This window comes from Prinia subflava, chromosome 2 (assembly GCF_021018805.1).
Source record: "Prinia subflava isolate CZ2003 ecotype Zambia chromosome 2, Cam_Psub_1.2, whole genome shotgun sequence".
NCBI lineage: Eukaryota > Metazoa > Chordata > Aves > Passeriformes > Cisticolidae > Prinia > Prinia subflava.
In genome coordinates this window covers 69302529-69326611 of record NC_086248.1, presented here as the reverse complement: position 1 = coordinate 69326611, position 24083 = coordinate 69302529, and the positions used below count along the sequence as shown (strand labels likewise).

The window sequence follows — 24083 nt, the reverse complement described above, 5'->3', positions numbered from 1 at the left end:
AGAAGGTTGTGGTTTTTCTTTTTATTTTGAAGGGGTCTCCTAAATTTGGAATTTCTTTCTGTCTTATGTAGGAAAAGAGAATACAGGTGACCTCACCCCAGTAAGTAAGAGCTGTGTTAATTACCCAATACAGCCTTGCCCCTGATGAGTCACAGCTATATCCAATAAAGATAAGTGTGATAAAAGGCAGTGGGTTAGCTGCTGAGAGAGAATTATGAAGAAGGATCCTGAGGAGAGGGAATCTCTGCTGTGAGGTCAGTCTGGGTCTGCAGTTAGAGCCTGTTGTTGGAACCTGCAGTCACAGTCTAGCTGGGTAAAAGCTGCAGTCAGAGGCTGCAATGGGATACCTACAGCAGGAGCTTGGTGCAGCCAGAGTCAGGGAATGGTTGGAGTCAGGATGGCTGAGCTGTAAAGAGGAATAACCCAGGACCCTTTTCATGTTGTGATAAACAAGAAGTCTGTCTTGGCTCATTTCTGTCCTCTAAAAAGAGGGCTGCTGCAACAGTCTTACTACTTTTTTACTTTTTAATTTTATTCTTGGTTTGACAAAGGAGAAGGTCAAGGTTTTGTTCTTTTTTTCCCTCTCAGAACAAGAAAATAAGTGTTGTAAAAATGTCACATAAGGTTAACTAATATACGAGAAGTTATCATGAGAATTCCAGTAAAATGTATTTAGAACATAATTTGTCTTGATGCATGATTAGTCTGCATTTTCTTTCTCCTTTTCCTTAGCATGCTTTACCTCTGGAAAGCTTCATCTTATTGAACTGAAAGACTCCAAAATTTTCAATTTCAGCTGAACAGAATTTGTCTAGAAAGGGAGAGGGATGGAATGTAGGAGGGAGGGATGTCAAAACTTGCAGGTGAGCTTTGTCATCCTTTTGAGAGGCATAGTTTATTGCCTGGCTTTTCTAAAAAAAAAAAGCTTTTGCATTGAAATTGTAATTTAAGTTTAGATGCAAGAAGAAACACTTTTATTTTCCATGAGTGGGAGGTGAAAAATGAGAGTTTAGGTAGTGAGAATTAGATTTTCATATTCCTGAAGGTGAATGGAATTTTTGTAGGTGAGATGTGTTGCTCGGTTCAGCCAAAAACTGTATACCTGCATTTTAAAATACTGAGATGTTTACACTTGTTTATTGACTTCAGGCAACTGAAAGCATATTTGATTTTTCTCACTTCTGGTCTTGAGATTTTCATACCTGTTTTAATCTACTGCAAATTAAATGGCTGTGGTTTAAAGGTGTAGCAAACTGCAACATTGACATATTCTGCTGAAAATGCTACAACCATTGCTTTATTCCGATTATGTCAGAAGTAATATATTGCTGTTTTTTCTTTTGAAATTTCCAGTTGGATTCTATTTCATAATTTGTATGTCAGTTGCAACTGCAGCTGAATTTTCTGAATTTGTTCCTTCCTTATACGAGAAATCTGTTATTGAAGCAGACTTAGCTACTGTCTATTTTATGCCCTTTTTTTATTCTGCTTTCTGTTCTACAGTTTATTTTTCTCTTGACAAGCTGTAAAGATAAAAGAACATCAGTGACAATATTTTTCTCTTCAAAACCAGTTTGTGTTGGGGGGCTGTCCCTCAGACTTGGTAAATCAGCTCATTGCAAGCATCCTGTGCCTGACTTACGGAATTATTTACTCTGTTCCTCTGCTCAAAGATACTTTCTGCTGATGCTAGGGAAACCTCTAGGTGAGAGTTACTCTTTCAGTTTTCTGAGGCTGTAATCCAATTAATATGGTGTATAAGAAGTGCTCAACCTTCCGAAGTTGGTGGGGGACACTTGTTTCTTATGCATGGTATTTGCATTTCTGTTTACGCAGGAAGGCCTTGCTGCACTTTCTGATTTACTAACCAAATAAACTAACATGGGTCAAAATACACATTCAGTGAAGAAATGAGGTTAACTGCTGGTGAACTGTGCAGGATTATCAGTGCTAACAAAATTACTTCTTTATGTACCTCTGTAACTTCTGTTGATGAGTGAGGTTTTTTATGATGATTTATGTCTGTTACAGAATTACAGTTTGACAATTGGAACCACATCTAGAGCTTGGGAAGCGCACTTTCTTGTAGTAAGTTCTTACTCAAAAGTTATGGTTTGCTATTAAGTACTTGTACCCGAGTAATTTATTTTATTGGGAGGGGAAGAGGAACAAGGAGTTCTGCGAGTGAAATGGGTTTGTAACCTTACTGTGTACCTTTAAACAGAGTAACCAGCTGAAGAAAATAATCATATTCCTTTCAAAATATCTAGCTGGATCTCATTTTTTTTGCCTAAGGAACAAGTCATTCAAATGAAAGAAATACATAAAACAGGCAGATTGGTATAGCAGGTTGTTAAATGTTATTCTATTAACAAAAGTCTAGAAGAAAATACTTATTGCACAAATACATTTTTTGGCCAGAAGCCTAAAAACAAATCCTGTATTACAAAGACTGCTTCAAATAAAAACCTGGCTCTCTTACCTATTGCTTAATTGATAGTGCAAATCCAATGTAAATTGATTAATTTTCGTATATTGTCTAGCAGAATAATCTACTCTTCATCTGTTAAACATTCCATGAAATGATTTGTTGGTCCATGACTGTGAGGTCTCTATATGGCCATGTGTGTTTTTTATAGGTCTGGTGCTGTTCTTGCTGGTGTTAATGTCAAACCTCTTGTAGACCTTAACCAGAGCTGAATCATACGCTAATTGTGTTGTGTGCTGTTGTATGTAATGGCCTAAATGTGTTGAATTCATGTCCCTGTCTGCCATTTAGCACAATTAACATTTATCTTACTGAGGTGCCTGAAGTGTGTCACCTGGCTTTTACACAATTAGTTTAAAATTGTATGCGTGTTGCTAACTGTCTGTCAAAATATTTACATCTAATGGTAAATTGTCCAGCTTTGCTACTCAGATATATCATCTTGTCCAATTCAACAAAGGTAATAATTCCTCATATGCTCCTCTTTTCTGAGAAGAGAGTTAGATTTTTCTTTTTCCACAAATCTCTCTGACGTCTTTAAGAGGTTAAATATTCTTGCAAAGTTGCATTTGCGTGTTTTTCTGTTAACAGTGTGCTTTTGCTGTGTCCAGCATAAATTTTATTATGTCCACCACAGAACCTAAAGTCAACTCTAATTTGGATTTGAGATTATGAATACTGTTTACTTTTCTCAGGAAGTTATCTATGCTCTGGGAGAATACTGCTTTTTAGGTACCAGATACATGCAAAATGCTTATTTTTACTATTCATTTTTTTACTCTTTCAGTGTCATATTTTTATTAATACCTTTTAAAAATATATGTTTTTACTTGGTCTGTATTACAAGTTTGTGAGATCTGTTTGTATTGAAGCATTTACCATTACAATTACTTTTGTTTAGTTACTGAAGAAACTATCAATTATACTTCAAAGTAAGAAATTATCTTGTCACAAACGATGTTTCTGAAACATCAGCAGTGCACCTGTGATTTTTATTTGGTGTCTGCAAGCCTAAGGAAAGCCCATTTTAGAAATATCAGCACTTGGTGGAACTGAGCTCTTGTTGTGCAGCATTGCTTTTTCAGCCTCACACATTAACTATGGCAGTGGTGAAATAGCTGAAATTATGTGCACTTTCAAATTCATTGTAGAGATCAGGTAAATGTTAAAATGCACCTGCTAGTTTTGAGTTCATTGGAGTAATTCATTTTGCACTTGGATTGGAGCAGAAGATATAATGAAAAAAATACATAGGCACAGGAATTTGCCTTTTACTCACATTTATTCAATCTGCCTAGTCCAGCACTTGAGCTCTTGTCTTCCAGTAAAACTGGAAGGCATAAATGGAAAGAACTTCAACCAGTTTTCTTGATTACACATTTTGCATGGCAGTATCTGGTAACAGACCTTTTCTAGCTTATCCTGCTGAAATAGTTGGTAAGTTTCTTCATATTTACTGGATTTTCCATTAACAACCAAACCTTCTGTGAACCCTTGCATATGATTTATTCTACTGTTTGCAGATGTCTTGTTCAGAAACTTCTATCAGAAACTAATTACTACAAACTATGGCATGGTTTAATGACTGTCTTTACTCGAACTGATGTGTAGCAGTTGTTTTTTTTTTTTTTCCTCCTTAAACACTGGAGTTAATTTTCTCAGTTAAGAAAGAAACAAGTGATACTTGTTTGAATGTGTCTTGTTTTCTCTTCTGGTTTTCTTGATGCTTTTTGATTAGTGTATGGGGTATTTGGAATATTTTTTTTGTCTAAACGAATCAATATCTGGAATTGGAACATTTCTTTCCAAAGCATAAGTGTCTTTAATTGTGAGGAGTTGGAGTGGTGAGCCCAAAATGGTAGTATTTTGTCTTGAAGAGGATGATCTTGAGAAAAATTGAAGCATGTATGAACAACCTCTTGCTCTCTCTTAAAACTGACCTACATTCTTTTCTTCTCCTAACCCAACTCTTGCTGAAGTAAAGGTTAATATATTTCTTGATTTAAATTCAGCATTTGTTTAAAGTGTAATATATTTTCATAGTAAAGATTTTATACCTCAAAGAGATGAGAACCTTATCTCTTAAACTCATTGTAGTCTTACAATTTAACAAATACAGTTTTCTTGGGTTTTTTTTCTCATTGGGGTGGAAAGAAAGTTCTAGTCTGTAATTTGTGTTTCTCAGTAAGGAGCTACAGTATAGTAAAATCATAAATGACTACATTTTTTAAGACAGGACATGTTTTTCTGAAAGCTGTACTCAAGTTTGTGTCAGAGAATAGAAAAGGATTTGGCTGGACTTGGGTACTACAGCTCTGGAAGGTAGCCCAAAATACCTATTTTTTTTTTCCACACCTTCCTTATGAGGAGAGGGAGATGTTGCAGAAGATATTTCCATCACTCTACTCATTCCTGCTGGATGGAAAACAGATCAGAATTGGACTACACAGGTTTGGTGTTGACTTCCAGGAGGAATTTATCCCTCATTTGCTTTTAATTGCAGTAGCTTCAAACTTCTCAGCAGAAAGAGAAAGCTCATCAGGAATGGATTGTGCTCCTCCCATCAAACCCTTTGGTCTATGGAAGGCAGTTTTGTCAGGTTCACCTGGAAGCCTGAACCTTTTACTTCAACAGAAGCTCCTGAGTTCACAACTCCTGTTGCCCAAGGCTGTGTTTTCTTTTCTTTTTTTTTTTTTTTTTTTTTTTTCTTTTTTTCTTTTTTTTTTTTCCCTCTCCCTTTGGATGTGTAAGAGAATTCAAATGAGAAAGTGAGCATTGTTAAAATTCACTTGGTTTTGGTTGTGTAACTTTGGTTATGTCAAGAGTGTTCTTTTAATATCTGATCTAGGGATGGCAGCTACTGCTTTTAGCTGTCGTTTGCCTGTTATATTTTCAGACTTGTCATATGTGCTAAGAATTGGATTTTTACATGTTGTATGTTGAAATAGTTTTTAATAAGTATTAGAGGCAAGGGTCATACAAAAGCCAGAGCATTGTGGTGAGCCCAATGCTGCAGAATGTCAGTAATTGTAGAGAGGCACATTTCTAGCTCAAGTTAGCACAGAGTCTATCATGAGCTTTTGAAAGTCAGAGAAGTGTAAATTCAAAATATTGCAATTGATGTAGCCCAATGTGGTGCTCATGAACTGACTCTGGATGTGCCGTTGGGAGACTTAGAGATGATCCAGGGGACAGACAGAGTAGTATCAGAGATTAGCTGACCGAACTATCATTCCCACCTCTTTAGTCAACGTGACGTCTGTGAAACTGTGGTACAGCTTGCAATGCCATGTGCAACTCTTGTCTCCAATATTGTTTTAAGACTTTTCTTATGCAGAAGTACTACTTGTAGATTCTGGCTTTGTTGTTTGTTGGGGTTTTTGAGTTATTTTTGTTTATTTGTTTTAACAGCATGTTATGTTATTAAGTTTGCTTCAGGGAGCTGTTAAACCGCGGAGCTTCCTGAGAAGTGTGGTGGGTTTTTGTTTCTTTTAATTCTGCAGACTTTGGGCATTAGAGATCTTGTTGCATTTTTCTGCTACATTTCAGTGCATTAGTTGCACAGCTCATCTGACATGGTTTGCTGGCAAACTGGGTTAAACAGAAGAGTGAATCAAGCAATTTTTTAGTTTTGTAGGTTGCAAGATAAAGAATGAAAACGTTTTGTTGTTGTTGTTGTTAAGATAACTAATTCATGAGCAATGTGATGATTTATGACTGCTCATAACTATTTAACTTAAATATGGATTGATTTTTAAACAACAAATACTGTGGTATTAATTTTTCTCTTGGGTTTAGCTTTTTCTTTGGATCAAGGAGTGAAATCTGATTGGAGGGCTTGAAAGATAGTAGGGTCCAGGAAACTGAGAAATTAAGTGCCACTTTGTTAAGTTAGAGGTTGTAAAGATCACCTGTGGAACATATGGATTCAGGCTACTTGTTGCATAAGGAATTTGAGATCTTTGAAATATATTTTAAAATTTAGTCTTCAATTAACTTTTGCCAGTGTGTTGTAATACTTGGCTAAGAATCTCTGTAGAAAGCACCTCTGTGAGTATTGATGTTTATGAGTGAAGATTGAGGATCCAATGACAAAATAGATTTTTACTGCTACAGAGAGTGTGTGGTCTAACTTGACAGCACGTTGGCTAAGGCAGTGTGGATTCTGATTTTTGCAAGTTCGTCCTCTGGAGAAGCAGTTTAAATACAGTGTTGTTGGAAATTAGAATAATCCTCAGAACCTTCTTTAGGTAATGAAAACCTCAACTTTACTAAAGCATAGAATCATTATATCCTCTACTTCTGGTTGCTAAAACTGGATTTGGTGACATGTGTATCAGCGTGGGAATTCATACCCAGATTTCCACCTATAATATGAAGTCATGTTCCACTCCCTGTGAATTGTCTGGAGACTGATTGATCAAAACAATCAAGTCCAAATTAATTATAACCATCATTGTTTTCCTGCTGATTTTTGGCTGTTCCTAGGCACTGAGCAGGTGTTTGAATTGAACTTGGGTTGTCTTGATGATTAATGCAGTCTGAATAGTCAGAATTATTAGTGATGCAACACTTGACAATTTTTGGATTTTTTACAGAATCACTGAGGTTGAAAGGGGCCTCTCAAGATCATCTAGTCCATTTTGGTTTTGAACTCTCCACAGATGCAGTTCACAGTGTCTTGGGGTAATTTATTCCAGGGTTTGGAATGTCCATCTAGAGAGGCGTAAAAAAGAAGTAATTTCTGGAGGTCAGCCTGCCTCATCTCAGAACTCATCAATACTTTTAGAGCCTGTATAGATCCAAGCAAGACATCATGAACTGTCTATATCATCATGTACTGAGCCCTATTACATGACTACAGGACTTTTTCATAATGAATGGAAGAACTTTTGGAAGAACTTAATTAAGAAAAGTTGTTCACATTCAGAATTGAAATTATCAGTGATTAAAGTAGTCTTAACATGGTCAGAATTGCAATTGTCAGTCAGTACCTACCCTGTTCCAACTCTGGACATTGGCGATAATTACAAGACACGTAGCTTTTCTTTATTTTCCAGAAACAACACTAGAAAGCAATAAAAAAGTGACTATTGGAAGCTACCTACACTTCTAAAAAACTAACTGCTATATATGTAAGCTCAGAGGAGACTTCGTTACAAGAAGGAAAAGATAATAGGAAAAAAATTCAGAAAATGAAAAAAAAAAAATGAAATATTTCATCACTATTAGAGGAATTAAAAGGCACATTTAGTCTGATGGCCACAGATGTACAAGTAGAATTAATATTATGTTCAATGGACAAGTAGAATTATTTCTGCACATATTTAAATAAGATATAAAACTGAAAGTGTGTAAGTCAGATTTGATTTGAGAGAAATAAATGTTGAAGAGTCTTTTGCAGAGAAATACTAGGCGTCTTCAGATAGCTGCACAGATATATTGCATCACCTTGCATTAGCAAAGCTGGATTTTCCTCTGCTGTTTAATGGTCTGAGTCCAGCTCATGAGCTGTCACTCTGACTTTTAACCTGAAGCAGGGAAGTTTCATGTTTTGGGTTCTAAACCGAAGCAATTTTTTTGTCAATGTTTCCTGGGTGTGGATGGGGTCCCTAAACTGTCAGACAAGCTGTAGCAAATCTGGCTGTGTTTGGCACTGTTGCAGTGCTAGATGTGACACTAAGACACGTGCTGAAACATTAAAACATCTTGATGAGATGTTTTACTGTTTCTTGCGTGGAGCTGTCTTGGTGGCAGCACCCAAGTGGTGGTGATGTGGTTTGCTAGTGCAGATGACCTGCTTGTGGTTTAACCCAAATTTGGCTTGGTTTTGCTCAAAGTGGGGTGTTGGAAGTCACTTAAAATGGCACAAGTTGCTTATGATTTCTCCACACTCATGTCTCTACTGCGTAATGGGAGCTCTTAAATAGTTGTATTAGAGATAGTTACGTGGAAAAGACTTGCATTTTCTGTCTAGCAAAAGGTACTCAGTAGTTAAGAGACTGATACAAAGAACCTGTTAGTGACTGGTGCTGGCACAAAACACTAATTTTGGTTCGAGGTTTGTCTTGCCAAACCTCTGGCTTTGTTGGACTCTTGACTGCTTGTGTGGGTGTCCCATGTGTGTATGAGTAGGGATGGAAGCACACCAATGTTTTTTCTGAGCATTTTCCTGTGTTTAATGTCAGTAAGAATCTTGAAATATTTTAAACTGTTGTCAGAAGGCCCAATCTGTAGTGGAGATCTGCCCTGGGTACAGATTTGTACTTGTTGTCACCCCTTAATTTGATAAGAGATAATATATATGTAGGGAAACCCCCAGTTTTCCATGTAACATTGATATTTTTATTCTGAAACACTTCTTATATTTGTTGCTCGGTTGTTTAACCTGTAATTTTGAAGTAGCACACACTGCCTTAATTTAGTAGTGAAAGTATATGTGAAGGAAATGGATTTTGGGACAGACTTGGAACAAAGAGAAACAGTTACTGTGTTTTTATTAAAGAATTAGGTCTAGGTAGGTCTAAGGAGAGGGGAACAATGGATATCTTTGCTAGTGAGAAGAAAACCACAAGGAGCTACGATGTTTATTCAGTTATCAGAGGAAAGACCACAGCAGTTGTATAAAAGAGGAAATGGGACAAAATTAATTACTGTTATTGATTGTGTTTTGTAGTGCCTTGAGGGCTCAGCTGAGGCAAGGGTACCACGATGCTACTGTACAAATGTGCAGCGTGTCACAATTCCTGCCTCAAAGACCAGAGGAACTCTGAGATGAGACCAAAGGACAGGGAAGCAGTGTGCCCAGGAGCACAGAGGATGTCTTGAGGTTCATTCCAATCTCCTCTGGATTTATGGTGAATTAGAGGGCTGTGCCTTTCAAGATGAGGACACACAATACAGACATTATGTGGGAGGATACTGGAAGTCAGTGCATAGATTCGAGGCCTCATGGACAGAAGACTGAACAAAAAAAGGTGAATTTATTTGCAGCTTATTCAGTGGTTGTTATCGGAAACATGAAGATGTCTTTGTACAAAATGTGTAATACTGCTAATAATAACATAGTTGGAAAAAAGATACATCACAGTTATTGAATTGAAAGTTCTAAATTGTGCTTGCTGGATTAGTTTGAAATAGTGCCTGGTCTTTAATGGTAATATTTAATTTAAAGTAGAATGCACTGCTATTCTTGTGTTGGTGGCATATCAGAGTAAAAGGACTGGAAAGAAGTTCTTTTTGAGAAGCTATTTGTAAAGGAAAAATGAAAGGGAGGAGGTGGCACTTAATCTGAAAAACTGCATAGCCAAACAAAACTCTAAAACATGCATCCTAGAGACCTCTAAGTGTTGAGCCCTCCTGTATTGGGTGGTGTGGGAGCATACATATCCTCACATAAAATAATACTTGAGTAGAATGTTTTGTTATAAATGAGCAGAAACAGCAACTGATTTGTTCATCGAACTGTCCAAAGTTGCAAGTGTTAATGGATAAACCCTGTCTGCTCCATCCATGTACTGTAAAACCTGAAAGGAGCTTTGGCATCTGTGTAGTCTTTATGAATGTACATGCCATAAGTTATTTATTTTGATTTTATACATCCATTAGAAGAAGGATGATAGGCTAACAAGGTGCTTTGTTTTTCTGTCTGCTCTGATTAAAAATAGTTGGAATTTCTTGAAGTTCCTAAAAAGAAATTTTGATTAGAATTGAATAAATGTAGGACTTCTCAGATAATGTTTCCAAAGAGATGGCTTTGGAGGTAATTTTGAACTCCCATGCTTGTTTTTCCTGTGCACCTACAAAATGTATTGTGTTCTACGTACATAGAATTGTTTTTTCGTCCTGTGTTATATACCAATATTATAGGTGGTCAGTGTGGCTTTTAATAGTACTTAAAAGTTTGCTTATTTAAATGTTATTTCCTTGCTGCTGTATTATGTCAATACAAGATACCTTCTGACTGAGAAGTCAATGCACACTGCAATTTGCTGTTGGACGTAGGATGACCATCCTTAGTCATGAAAAAATATGCTATGAGAAAAAAGTTCCTGATTCTGCCACAAATGAAACTGTTAATTTGGACTCTAAAAACCTGGATTGTAGTTAGCTATTGGTTTCCCTCCCTGAATCAGTATGTTATCACTATTGTAGAAAATTCTGGATTAAATATTTAAAGTAAGGGTAATTAATTCTTACAATCTGGTTATTCTGTCTGTTCTGTGAAAACAGTGATAAATCAGATTGATTTTGTTTTTTAAATTTGTTTATTAGAGATTGTGATTTCTTGCTATAAGCAAAATAATGGAAGAAAATGAATTATAACCTCACAGGTTTTGTGTTCTGGTAAAGCAGTGAATTTGTAGTTAAAAACTTGAGTAAGAAAAACATTGAGTGGTTTAATGCGATGGATTTTGTTTACTTTGTGGAAACTACTTTTATTAAGCTTTGCATAGCTCAAGATTTTCATGTTTTGTTTCAGTACAGTTGAAGGATGCTGTTCTAGCCAGATCTTCTGTCTTTATTGCACTAGTCAAGTTACTACACAGATGTTTTCTCAAGGTATTACTAGGTTGTAGAGAAGAACAAAAGATGATTTTATTGTTGCCGTGAAGTCCCAGTGAGAAGCAAGGCTGGCATTTTAACTGAATTTAATGACTCACCTGAAATTGGAATGCAGATCTGTACTAGTGAATAAAAAAGGCAAACAGAAGCAAAGATGTGCAATGTGTAATGCATTGTTTCTAAAATGAACAGAAGTACCATATGAAGATGGAGTCTGAAGATTTAAGCAAAACAGGGATGTCACTCAGCACACAGTACCAACTGTTTTCAGCTTATTTTGCATGCAAGAGCATAGTTGCAGATGACTCACAGTTAAAATGCCTTACATAAAATTGCCAAAGTATTTAGTTCACATCAGGTGATGAAAACTCACTTTAAAAATAGTAATAGGAACTGTATTCAATTACTCTCACTGGTTTATATTTTTGTGGGGTGTTTTTTTAGTCTTTTTTTTCAAGATCCCTTCTGTAGTCTTAAAATACGAAAATGATGCCTTAAAAGGAATAATTAAAAGAAAATTATGCAAGACTGCACTTTTTATTTGTGATTTGATGCCAGAAGTTTACCTTACTCAGGAAATGCAAATTCCAGTCCAAAACAGACATTGCTATATGAAAGGAAAGTCTATTCTAAAACTCTTAACTCTTGCTAACATATTGCGTTTCAAAAATTTATATATCTTCTCTACACTTCATCAGTGCTCCCAGAGAAATATAGGCTAGACTGCTTTTATCCTTAATAGCTGTGCTTTTGTGTGCTGTATTTATGTATTTACTGCGGATTGCATAACAGCATAAAAAAAACTGAAGGAATAATTGAAGGTCAAGGGGTACATTTACTTCAGTATTTTATCTCTAGTAGTGGTCAATAACAGAAAAGGAGGAGGACAAGAATATACTTTCCCCGTTTCTGTTGGGTGCTGTCAGCCTGTAGCAATTTGTGTCCTGGGGGAGTTAGGCTTGGTGACACTGAATTTGGTAGCAAACTGAGTTTCTCAGCTGCAGTGGATGTTAATTGGGAAGCCTTGCTTTTTGTTTGTTTTGAAACCTCTATCTGCAACTTTTGACTGACAATCCTTATATTTCTGGTACTAGAAGGGGCAGTGAATCATAGCTGAAAGTAGTTTTACACGCGTTTGCAACTATTGCAATTTTTTTTTGGTGGATTTATACAGAAGGTTTAGTGCTTTTTAAATCTTGTTCAGTCTTGAAAGAGAATCAACTTTGAAAAAAAGGTGGGGTTTATTTTAGCAGTGAGTGGGATTCTTTGTGTTTTTTCTATAATCTCACATTCCCCATCCACTTTTTCTTTTTTATAGTTCTTAATTTGTATGTTTGTAGAAGGATTTGCAATGCAGATTTTCTGACTTTTTATAGTCACGGGTCCTAACAGTTGCATCTGTGTGTAGCCTGCGTTCTGGGGGCTTCCTGGCCTTCTGTAGCAGCAGCAGCCTGTTTGTCTTCATTTGTGGCTATTGGGAAAGGTGTCTGGGGAGTTAGAAGTATTGTCAAACATGCTTATTGGCCTACCCCAGAAAGGGAGGTCATTGTTACTTGCTTATTGTTTTCATTGCTGTGCTGAAATCTTTTTCCTTATGGATGTGGTGCTGCACACTTTTGTCTCTGCATCCTGAATTGGGGTTGGTGTGCCTGGGTTGGAAAGCGCACAGAAGCATTTTTGGGAGTGTACAGAGAGGGCCAGCCTCGCTGATGCTTGTTGGGCAGAGAAATCAAGTCTGCTGCAGCAGGGTGAGGATCAGAGTGCCTCAAGTGAAATAGTAGGGACTAAGCACCGATATCTTTTCCTGGGGCTCTAATTGCTGACCCTCTCATTTGCCCTTTTGACATGGTGCTGCTGTCATCATTTGAGAGAGATGTGGTTGAGTTGGAGTTTAAGAAGCCTGAAGTTGTGGTGCAGCTCTTTTTGTCAGGACAGGTTAAGAAGTCAGCAGCAGCTGTGGTCAGATAGTCATGGGCAACCCTGTGGCCAGACGGAGGAACAAGGTGTGATCTTCCACGGTTGCACAGGCTGCCTGTTTTGCAGTGCAGGAAAAGAGATCCATCCCTTATAATCCCCCTAGCACGCCTGTATTGTGAGGACTGGCAGGATGAGAAGGGATTCAAACCCTGACCTTCATTCATGTGTAGGTGAGCAGAGCAAATAGGGAACAGGTGGGGGATTATGCAGCGCTGTGAGGGGACGGGCAATCTGTAATATGCCGCAGCTAAATGCTCACCCTTCAGTCAGGGTGGAGGCCAAACTTACAGTCTAAATGCTTTATTGTTAAGGTGAAAAGGCAAAGTAAAGTCCCTTATTGCATCCTGTATAGTTTAACAGTAATGGTGATTAGCAGTTGCGTCTTGTCTTTGAGTGCTGGAAAGTGTTACCTGCTGCCAGTGCTCAAAGTAAATCTTCGAGCTGAAAAATAATTTTTTATCATTCCAGTGGCAGCAGTTTGTTTAAAAAAGCAACCAAGCAAAATCCAAACATCAGTATAGGTATTTTTAAGTTGACTTTTACAGTTCAACTTACTCTTTACAATAAAGTGGATTTTTTCTTCAAAAGGAACTCTGAATGATTGCTGAATTGATTAATATTCAAAGTGGGCTGCTGTCTTGAGTTTTACAACGGTAAGAAATAACAATTCTATTAAAACTAGACATTAATAATTACTGCTGTTCTGTATGCATAAATCTAATTGTGATGAGAAAACTTCCTCCTAGTCAAATATTTAAATGAAGGCTCTTGAAGCTCCCGGTGTGAGGTTAGATGGGCAGTGAGATGAAGAGAATGTCCTCAGGTAGCAAAGCAAATGATGTTGTGCCTTCTATTGCTCCTTTTCCATCCGGGCAGCAGACATGCTTTGCAAGTCCCACAGTAAAGTTTTAGGGGGGAGAGGAAAAAAAATCTGCTTGTGGTGTGAGCTGTGCATTGCAAATGAAAGTGGCTGGAAGTACGAGGATGGTGGCCAAGTGGTGAGCATCTCTGGACTTGTGCAATTCTGGAATGGAGGTCACTAATTCTTACCTTTCAGTGATGGCCCCTTGTGCTTGGAGATCCTGAGGGATGAGAATTGAAAAATATAAGGTTGGCTAAAAATACTGTTAATTTCAGCCAGAAAAAAACGTTTTAGGTTTCCCTTTAGTTATGATTTTAAGAAAGCCATGTTTTTAAAGTTTGGTAATAGATAATTTCTCTTATATAAGATTTAAGGTTAAGCTTCTCCAGAGCATTTCCATTCCATTTTCAAAAGCAGTACTTACTGGAAATAATTTCATTTTAATCTAGGGGCAAAAAAAGTGCATGTTATTTTTAATTATTAAGATATAAGAGCAGAAAAGTCTTCAACTTTGGTCTTAAGGGTGTTGTTGTCATTTCAGCTTTGGTTTTAAAACGAAATTTCTTTTTTTGAAACAGAGAAACATGAGAGGCCCCAAATGTGTGGGTTTCTTTTTTTTTTACCAATGGGCTGTGTATTTTTGTAGATGGGAGGCGTATGTCCCTGAGGACATAAGTACTCCCCTCCTCCCCAATAGACAGTCTTCTCACATCCTTAGGCTAATAGGGAGAATGATGCTTTTACATTATTGCTTCATTTAAGCAATAAGTGTTGATAAGAAATAAATACTTCATTCCCCAATGGCATCTGCAGTATTTAAAGGTTTGGCAAGTTTTCAGGAGGATAGACATGAATTCAGCACTAAACTGCTGCTGCTTCTGTAGAAAACAATGAGCTGTGTCATTTGATCTGGGACAAAGTGACTACTGAGCAGGGCTGATTACGAGGAAGTAGCTTTTAATAATAAAGAAAAAATACAATTTCCCATGTGAAAGCATTCTCCCATAGCTTGTTTGTAAAGTAAATAATGTAGTTCATGTGTTAGGGTGAACAAGCAGAAATGGGTTGTAACCAATGCAGTCACAATGCAGGAATCCTTTTCTGGCTTTGTTGCTTCATGCTGCTGCTGCTGCTATACTTGCCCACTGGTTTGAGTTTGTGGAAGCACCTCCCTGTATTCCCTTGCAGTCCTCCTTGCCTAAGAAGCACAAAACCTTTTTTCTTTTTTTTTCCCCTTCTTTTTCCTGCTCAAAGAAGCCATGAAGTATTTTGTTGCCTCCACTGAACTCATGGGAAGAGTATTGCATGAATAAATTGAGGTTAGTTGCTGTTCTGTAAAAACTTTGTCTTTAATTATCTGTTTTTCTTATCCGAGTTGGCTTGTGCTATTCAGTACAGTTCAGTTTTCTTTGTACTGTGTCCTGGTTCTGGCCAGGACAGGGCTAACTTGTACAGTAGCCAGAAGGAGGGTGTGGCTAGGACCTGGAGGTTGTTCTATACCACCTCACATCATTGCCAGGGGTGGGGCAAAGGGGTCTGGTCAAGTAAGTGTGGTGGAGGGAGGTGAACGATGTGGTATTTGTCTATTTTCAGCGGGTTTCTCTGTGAATTGTTTCTTTCTCATACCCTCTATAATCAGCATTTTTGCTGTGTCTGTCTGTTTTCTTATCTCATTGCTGTTTCCAGTAAATTTTTCTTATCTTAACCTCCTCCTCCTTATATACCTCCAATTTTCCTCTCCATTCCACCTCAGGGGTGAGAGGGAGGGGGGGGTGACAGAGGCAGTGTGGCTTGAACAGTTTCAGAGGGGGCACTGAACTGGGGAGAACCATTCCTAAACCACAACATTCTAGGACAGTGTGACAGCTCTGGCAGATTTTGACATACTGCTCTGAACTGGGCTAGGAATCCCTGGGTTGCTCAACCAGGAGCCTGTGAGACTTGTGTTTTGTACCTTGGACAGAAACAGTTTTGCACTGAGGCTTTTGCTGTGCTATTCTCTCTGAGATGACAGTGTCTCTGAACTGCCTGACACTGAAGGCTCACTGATTTTTACTGGCAGCTGTAGCTACCATTTCTTAAAGTCAAGTCCTGAGTATGTATGGTCTGTCTAGAAGTGGTTATGGTAGGCATAGTTAGCCATGACTGTACTCACTGAACTGCCTGTATTGTCTCTTGAGCTTATTTTTCATTCTTTCTGAGAGTGCCATAGCACCTTTAAATTGAGACACTGCATAGGTTTAGCTGTGGCTGTTGGGGTTTGCAGAGCCCACTCTTGCTCTTTGGTCTCATGTCCTGTCTTAGCAGAAGTCAAAGTTTTGCCCAGTGATTCCACCCTTCTGTGATAGGTCATCTTACATGTCTGACGTTGAATATTCAGTGACTACTCTTAAGTCCACTGGAGAACAGCTAAGCTGTCACATCTCCTTGAAAGCAAAGCCTAAACCCCTAAGCAGATAATATTCTGTTATGAATTAGTAATTTCCTTTGACAACATATTCCTGTGGCTATTTACCCTCACAGTTAAAAATCATGCTTTCTTTTCCTATGACTTTTTACCCCTAGTTTGTCCTCTAGTGATGTCTAATTATCAAAAGATAAATTTAGAAGGCATTTATAACCTACAGTGGTATAGATGCTTGCAGTCTTTCTGTGAGAGATGACAAATGTTTCATTTGTATCTTTCTCAGGTTTAGTTTTATGTCTGTGTGGAGCTGGTTTTTTCCATGTAGTGGCTTCACCATAAATTATATTCAAATTGATGCAATTATTTCCCACATCCTTTATTGTATGTGTATCTCAGCTGCTTTCAGTAAAATTTTCCTACCTCAAGATTTTGTAGTAGAGGTAGTTTGTCCTTTAGAGCAGTCTCTAGTTTTGATCCAGTTATAAATCATGGTTTGGGTCATTTTTATCCCCTGTAATTTCTTTAGTGTATCAACTAACTTTTCAGGTTTTTGTATGTAATTCAGTGATAGTTTATCTTAAATTTCAGTTTCTTCACAAAATACGATGAATTATTTCTCATTTAATTGCTGTTATATTTTTTCTCAAATAAGGATCAGAGAGATATTATTTTAATTTTTTTAGATATTTAATTGCTGAGAAGTAAATGGGATAATGTTAGGCTTCTTTTCTTTCCTGGTTTACATCTCTCAGGTTGTTTACACTTTCTGTTTATCTGGAATAAGTAAATTATCATCTGTGTGTTTTGGAAGAAATACATTATGTGCTTTTAATCTTAAAAAAATTCATGTCATTTTTCCAGAGCAGGGTGCAACAGTATTACTGCAAGTCTCAGAATGTGCCAACAGAGTTCAGGTTATGTAGCACAGTAAAAAAAAATAAAAGGTAGGATTTTTTAAAATTGTGTGACTAAATAAATCTTGTTTAGTTATTTGTCCTACAGATCTCTGCAACAATCAATCAACTGCTGTTAAAGCCTGTGGTATTGATTTTGATTTGTAATATCACAAGCAAGCCTGAAGGCAATGTGGTGGTGACAAGCAAAATGTGCCCCTGCAGTGCCTGTTAACAGAGGGAAGCCCAGGAAGGCTGGAAACTGGTTCAATTTTCAGTTTTTAGGTGCACAGATAGAAAGTGAATGAGCTTTTAAGAGTTGGTCTTCCACTGTACATTTGGACTTATTAAACCTTAGGACTTTTGTTACATGAATGATTTAATAAATCCATTGACATTGGAGATTTGTTTGCTGCTGTTGCTTACATAATGGTGATCTCGCATAGTTCACCTCAGTGTGAAGCTCCCAGATGTGCATGAGTGCTTGTGTTAGCTGGGAAAAAAGTGTGTATGGGGGCTGGGTACATCTGCAATTTGCCATCGTGAACTGACTTAAAATTAGGTGCATGCATATGCACATGTGAAATTGTTGAGATTCAAAATATGCACATCAATATGGTCTTCAAGTTTTTATTAGTGATTTAAGCTAGGCTGGTGAAGTAGGTTGAAATCATAGTAATGTAAAGGCACCTTTTCAAAAATTGTGCTTTTTGCCATGGTTATCTTTGTGCTTGTACTGTGCTCGGTTTAATAATTTTTCAATTTCTTTCATTTTCTCTTGTGATCAGGGCACACAGTATGGCTTGAGATGAAAGTGCCAACAGCATTATGTAGTCATAGGATCAGTAATGCAGTGATTTAAATTTTGTGAAACCCTCTGAAGGAGATGGAAGCAGAGTAATTCTTAGACTCTTATGTCTTAAAACCAATACTATAAGCTACTTCTGATTTTACAAAATGTTAGTGTTATCAGAGCATCCCTTTGCTGTATCTCATGATGCTTCCTCCTCTGTCAACAAATATTAAACCAAGAACACCAAGATTATTTCCAATCCCTGGGCTGACTTTGCCTTGCTCCCAGGCATTATTGTGGGGTGTGATGTTGGAGTATACTCTATTCTGACACTAGATCTTCCAGTGTTGGGTCCCCCAATGACAAGAACAAAATGTACACTAGCTTGACTTAACTCTGAGAAAGAAAGGTATCTACAGGAATTGCATGTCCATGCACATTTGGCAGTGTAAGATTGACTAGTTAAAATTTCTTTCACTCCCTTTCACCTTACTGGAGGCATTAGCATAGTGGAAAGTAAGTGTAGAATAAGTGCAGTGTGTTTCTGCTTATTTGGCACAATTGTAAATTGCATATTACAGGGTGCAAGATGAGAGATTCAATATTTGTATCTCTTTTTATGCAAGTGGCTACACTTTCTTTACATCTAGTATATGAAAGTGTGCCTCGTATTTCCCATTCCTGATAGTAGAAAACCATGGATTAAGTTATTTTCTGGTATTACCAGGCACAGATCCAGCAGTTAGGTTTATAGCCCTCACAGAAAGCAAAAGTTCCAATAGGTTATACCTATGCTGTGTCAGAAAAAAGAAACTTGTTTACATTTTTTAATTGTGCTGGGTTTTCTACTAATTAAGCTAGTTAAACATTTGCTGCAAATTAATATATGAACCCCCTGCTATTTTCAAAGATAGACTTTGCTCTAATGTTTTTGAGGAAATGGTAAAATAGGTGAATAAAATTAATATTTTGAAGCATTTTGTTACTGTCTAGCATTACTAAAATAAATAAAATAACCAATTTTATTTCTAACGTAGATTTGGATTAAAAGCAAAAGGATGTATGAGTCAGTACATGTATTGATTTATGGAGCAACAGACCTTTAGAGATGGATTCAAATCTGTAATATGTTCCAGGTGAGATTTTAGGTGTGGAAAAATAGAAACGTTAGGTGAACTCTTCAAGCCTTTTGGTTGGGCCCCTCTGCCTTGTCTCTTCCAACAGTCTTTGCCTTCTGGAACATGTGGACCAGGTTTGTGTAAGGGGAAGCTGAGTAAATGAGATGGAATTGAAGACTTTACCTCTTTGTTCCATGGTATATATATATTTTAGATGACTGCCTAAGAAACTGTGGTTTTGAGAACATTTTCTCTGTTTTCTGTTCCAGATGTTTTAGTTTAGCCAAGTAGTGTTGTGTATTGTAGCAACATTTATGCTCATTGAGAGATTGATAGGTTAAACAGGGAGTCTTAGGGTATTCTTTTATACAATTAGCTTAGGTCTTCCTCCTAGGTGTTTAAGATGAAACACTCAAATTTTAAAAACTGTTGTTCTGTTTACCCCAAAGCAGTACCAGGTGAAGGAAAAAAAATTCCAAGGCAAACTAGGAGACTTGTAGATTCAATTTTTATTTCTGTTTCTTCCCCCCCACCCAACCTCCTGGCTGCTTTGTCTCTTGAAAGAGATCTTTAGAAATTCTCTGCCTCCAGAGAGCTTGCTTTCATAGCATCTCTAACTCGTCCAAATTGACTCATGTAAAAAAGTTGGTCTTAAAATCTTCTGTCCCATCTGCCAACTTCTCAACATTTTACAGGAAATGCTTCCCAAGAGAATCATTACATTCACCCTAGTGTGCTGGTTAAAAGGACTCTGGCTGTCATCGGGATACTTGCCATCTGGAATGCAGAGAAAATTACTCTCTCTAATATGGTAACTACTGGGAACCTCACTGAAAGAGTGGGCCCCCTTTGTGCTAGGTGATTCACTTAAGAGCAATGGGAAAAAAAAACCTAGTTATTGATCTTTAGAGCATGCAATTCACATTTTAGACAGAATTAAATGGATTAAAGATATTGAAAGTAAGGAGGATATTATAATAAAGCAGAACTAGAAAAACTTAGTTTGCCACAGAGTAAACCACAGTTAAGAATAGTCACATGATTTATTAGATGGACAGCTGGGGTGGTAGGCTTCTTTATCCTGTAAATAATGGGAGAAAACCTCTCTAAATTAAGTAGCTTTTGAATAAACTGCTTTTTCACTTTTTCAGATGGTGTTTATGTGTTTTGGTTTTTTTTTCCTGGTCAACCGTTAAGGAATCGTAAAAGCAAAGCTTCCTTTCTGTGAAGTGTGATAGGGGTTTATGGAATGAACTAGATTCTGAACTCTTTATCTCTTCTTTAGCACTGTCAACTGCTAGACACTAACTCATCCTCCTGTTAAGGGTAGCAAGTCCCTTATTTAGTGCCTGTTTCTGTCCTGGGTTTGAGCTCAGCTGGTACCCAGGCTGCAGAAGAGGACTGAAGGAGAGAAGCTGCTGCTCTAAGCAATGAAAAGATCTGCAGGGCTTCTTGTGAGATTGGGCACTTCAACAAGATGGTGGTGTTTTTCTGGACTCAGTTTTCAGATGGTTTTTGCTTCACTTGATTTCTGTGCTGCTGAAGGGAAAAACAAGTAGGTAATTGTATGTTTTATTTCATTAAGCTAGAATTTGAATTCTATTTCATATCTAAGATGATTTTAATTAATACTAGTTCAGATATGATCTCTACCAGAAATTTTTTAGGAATGTAGGAAATAGTTACTCTAGTATGTTTTTCTTAGACATTATTACATGTTCAGCATCAGAATAATTGAATAGAGAACATAGCACTAGGACAATAAGAGTGTCTTCTCATTATTACTGTTCTTTTGTGTTTCCTGGATACTGATTTCAACAAAATAAATTAGGTTTGGACTTTTTTTTTCCAAGAGACTTAAGTCTAAACAAAGACACTGCATTAGTATTTGGCATTGCATCCGAAAATGGTGACAAATTTTAAACAATAAACTGGATGTTCAGTGCCTATGCTTTTAAAAAATCATTGAGATGTTCACAGTAGAAAAAATTACGTTTTTCCTTAGGAACAAATATTTTGCCAAAGTAAAAAATTTTCAGTTTATTATAGAGTAGGAAAGCTGACATAAGTGGTATTTGTGGCCCTTTGAAATGACTTAGAATTATTTTGCGTTTGGTGTAGAAACATGAGTAGGTTTTCTTCCAGCCATCCTACCACATATCCATTTTATCTCTGATACATGGTTTTGTCAGTACTCTGTTTGCTGGTAATTATCATATGATACCTTTTCCTTTCCATAGTTCACTTTCTAGGCCTTGTGGCAAACTAATGGAATTAGTCACTGGCGAAAATTCTGAAGGATAATATTCTTTACAAAACCCGATTAACTTCATTATTTGGTTGTATCGATTTCCTCTATTTCAGAAAGGGGTAGGAAGGAAGAAAAATGCTTTCAGTACTATGAAGGAAATATATAGTATATAATAAATGTGCATTGGCAGCAGAAGCACAGATGTATATCACAGTGGGTTCTGAGAGTGAAATCAAAGCAGCCATTATATTCTGGTGTATTACTTGCCTGCATTCTGCTTCCATTGGAGGACATTAAGTTTTCATCCCAAGTTCTCCCACATAATTTCCAAAGCTGGGCAGCAAGATGGAATAAAATCAGTATCCAAATGAGGCCTTCATATGAAAATCTTATTGGTAGAAATGAGCAAAACTTCACTTGCTCATAAAATCATTTGGAAGGTGGAGGTGAGTGTAGGTACAGCTTTTAAATCTGCAAAATGTCAAAACATCAGAATTTCTTAGCTGATACTGTTATTTTGGGGATGGGTTAAAATATTTATTATCACAGGGAAGTGAAAGTCAATCTTGAATCTAGTAATTTACTTTTTAAAATTTTTTATAACCCATTAGTTATAAAATTAGTTTTTAGAGTTTGTTAGTCAAAAATTGCATGCCACTGGAAAGTAAATTGGAGCATAAATAAAGTTGAAAAATGGGAATGGAAGCCTAGAATTAATGTCATTCTAAGATCTGCCATGACTCCACAATGAATTGAATAGAAACATTATTTTATATGTTCTTGTGAAATACTTATTTAATGAGAAAAATGTAATCAATAAAATGATACAGTACATCTATACAGTTTCTGTTGGCTTTAGCACTGAATATGAAGACTTTACATAATCTCTTTTTTGGGACCCTTCAGAAAAGGTTTTTCTTATTGTATGACTACATCTCCAATAATGTCAATAGCATTTTGAAAATTACCTCTAAAATTGCATTATAGAGTGCATACACAAACTAATACAGGAATATCTCTGTACTCATGAACCCAACTAGTAAGTATAAACACATGATGTTCTCATGTGAGGATTTTATCAGAGGCTTGTGTCAAGATAATTGTGGACTGACGTAATTACCAGAAAGAATTAATTCCAGTACTCAAGGTATCAAGAAGGGCTGTTCTAGCATTTTCTCATGTCATATATTCAGCCTCTTGCTTAAACTGTATTTAAAAATCAGATAAATAACTCTTATTCTTTTAATAAATCTTCACTTGCCATTTAAGTTCCAGTAGTGCTTTGACAAAACTGCAGTACAGGATTCGGTATGCAATAGAATTGCTTGATTTTTCTGCAATTTTGCTAGCATTGAGCTGTAAAGGAAGTGAGACAATTTGGCCACAGGTGAATTTTTCTAAATGTCCAACAAGAAGATATAGCAAAAAAATCCTGGACTTGGAGAGCTTTGAAAGGCAGATACCCATGAGTAAAAAAAAAAATTCAAAAAATGGAAGAGCTGCAGGGTAAGGCCTTTGGAAGCTTTGCTTTGCTGAATATTTGATAGAACAGACTGCAGAACTCTGCAGTGTGAATCTAGTGAAATCCCAGATGGCAGGTAAGAGTTAGTTGTCCTTTCTGGGATTTGCAGTGATTTAATCTGTCCAACATTGCTGTCTGATAGAGAGGAGAGGGCACAGCAGAGACAGCAGTGAACATAATGAACAGTTAACTTTAACAGCACTCTTTGCATGTGGATCTGTCCAAGTAAAAAGAAATTATTGGAAAGTTTCTTAGTTCTTAATCAAAGATAGAATTTTTGATTTGTAAATTGAGTAGGCCATGATCTACAGAAGATACTGTGATATTGTATTGGGAAAGGATGGTGGTTGTGGGTTGGTGTGTTTATTTTTTTTTTTTTTAGTGGATACTTTCTTATGAACATTGGTTCTTGATTCAGAAAACTGACTTAGAATCTTACTCAAGATTCAGCACAGTTAAGGTAGATGCTTGAAGCCAGGGTGCACTTCTTGAATAGATGTAATAATAATAATGATTCTATATGATTCTGTGAAAAGACATCTCTGTTTTGAGAGAGCTGCTTGATGATTTGCAAAAGGTAAATGTTAACGCATTTACACCCTTAATGACTGTTGTACAAAAATGAGATGAGAAATGCTGAAGTGATTCCTGTGTGATTACATCCAAATTACACTGCTCGTTTCTTTAAGAACAAAAAACAATGGCAGGCTAATGAGAGCTCTATTCTTTCTTAGTGGAATAAAGCTATTAACTGACTGGTTCTGCAAATTTTTGTTTCTTGCAGTTTGCATCTGTTCAAATGGCATTATAGAGATAAAACCAGTTAGATTCTATTAGCTCCTGAAGTAACATAAAAGCCTAGAAAACTACTGTGGGTGCAGTTATATTTTCAGTGATGCTTTACTTCATCCAGCCTTAGGTCTAAATAATAATATGTCACTATCTGGAAATTTTATCCTTCCAGTAATACTTTGTTTTTTCAAATCCCATGATAAAATTATTTATGGATTATTTGCAGAATTCATTCCCTTCTTTATATCAGGTTTCAATAAAGATAATAGCAGTCAGAGACAAGACAACACTAAGTGTCTTCGTGCAACACCGCTTTTGAGAAGTAAAATAATCTTATCACTTCTACGAAGTGATAAGAAAGAATCTTATCACTGAGCAGGTTAAATTATGGGTAGGTAAGCTTGAAGCGGAATGC

The 24083-nt window shown here is 36.8% G+C and overlaps 1 protein-coding gene across 1 annotated transcript in view; it reads left to right on the top strand.

Moving 5' to 3' along the window:
* RYR2 (ryanodine receptor 2) overlaps window positions 1–24083 on the top strand; it is a 383210-nt gene that overhangs the window by 9253 nt on the left and 349874 nt on the right. Inside the window, exon 2 of the mRNA XM_063390404.1 lies at window positions 2032–2088. Coding sequence (XP_063246474.1) covers window positions 2032–2088 — 57 coding nt within the window. The remainder of the gene's footprint in view (window positions 1–2031; window positions 2089–24083) is intronic.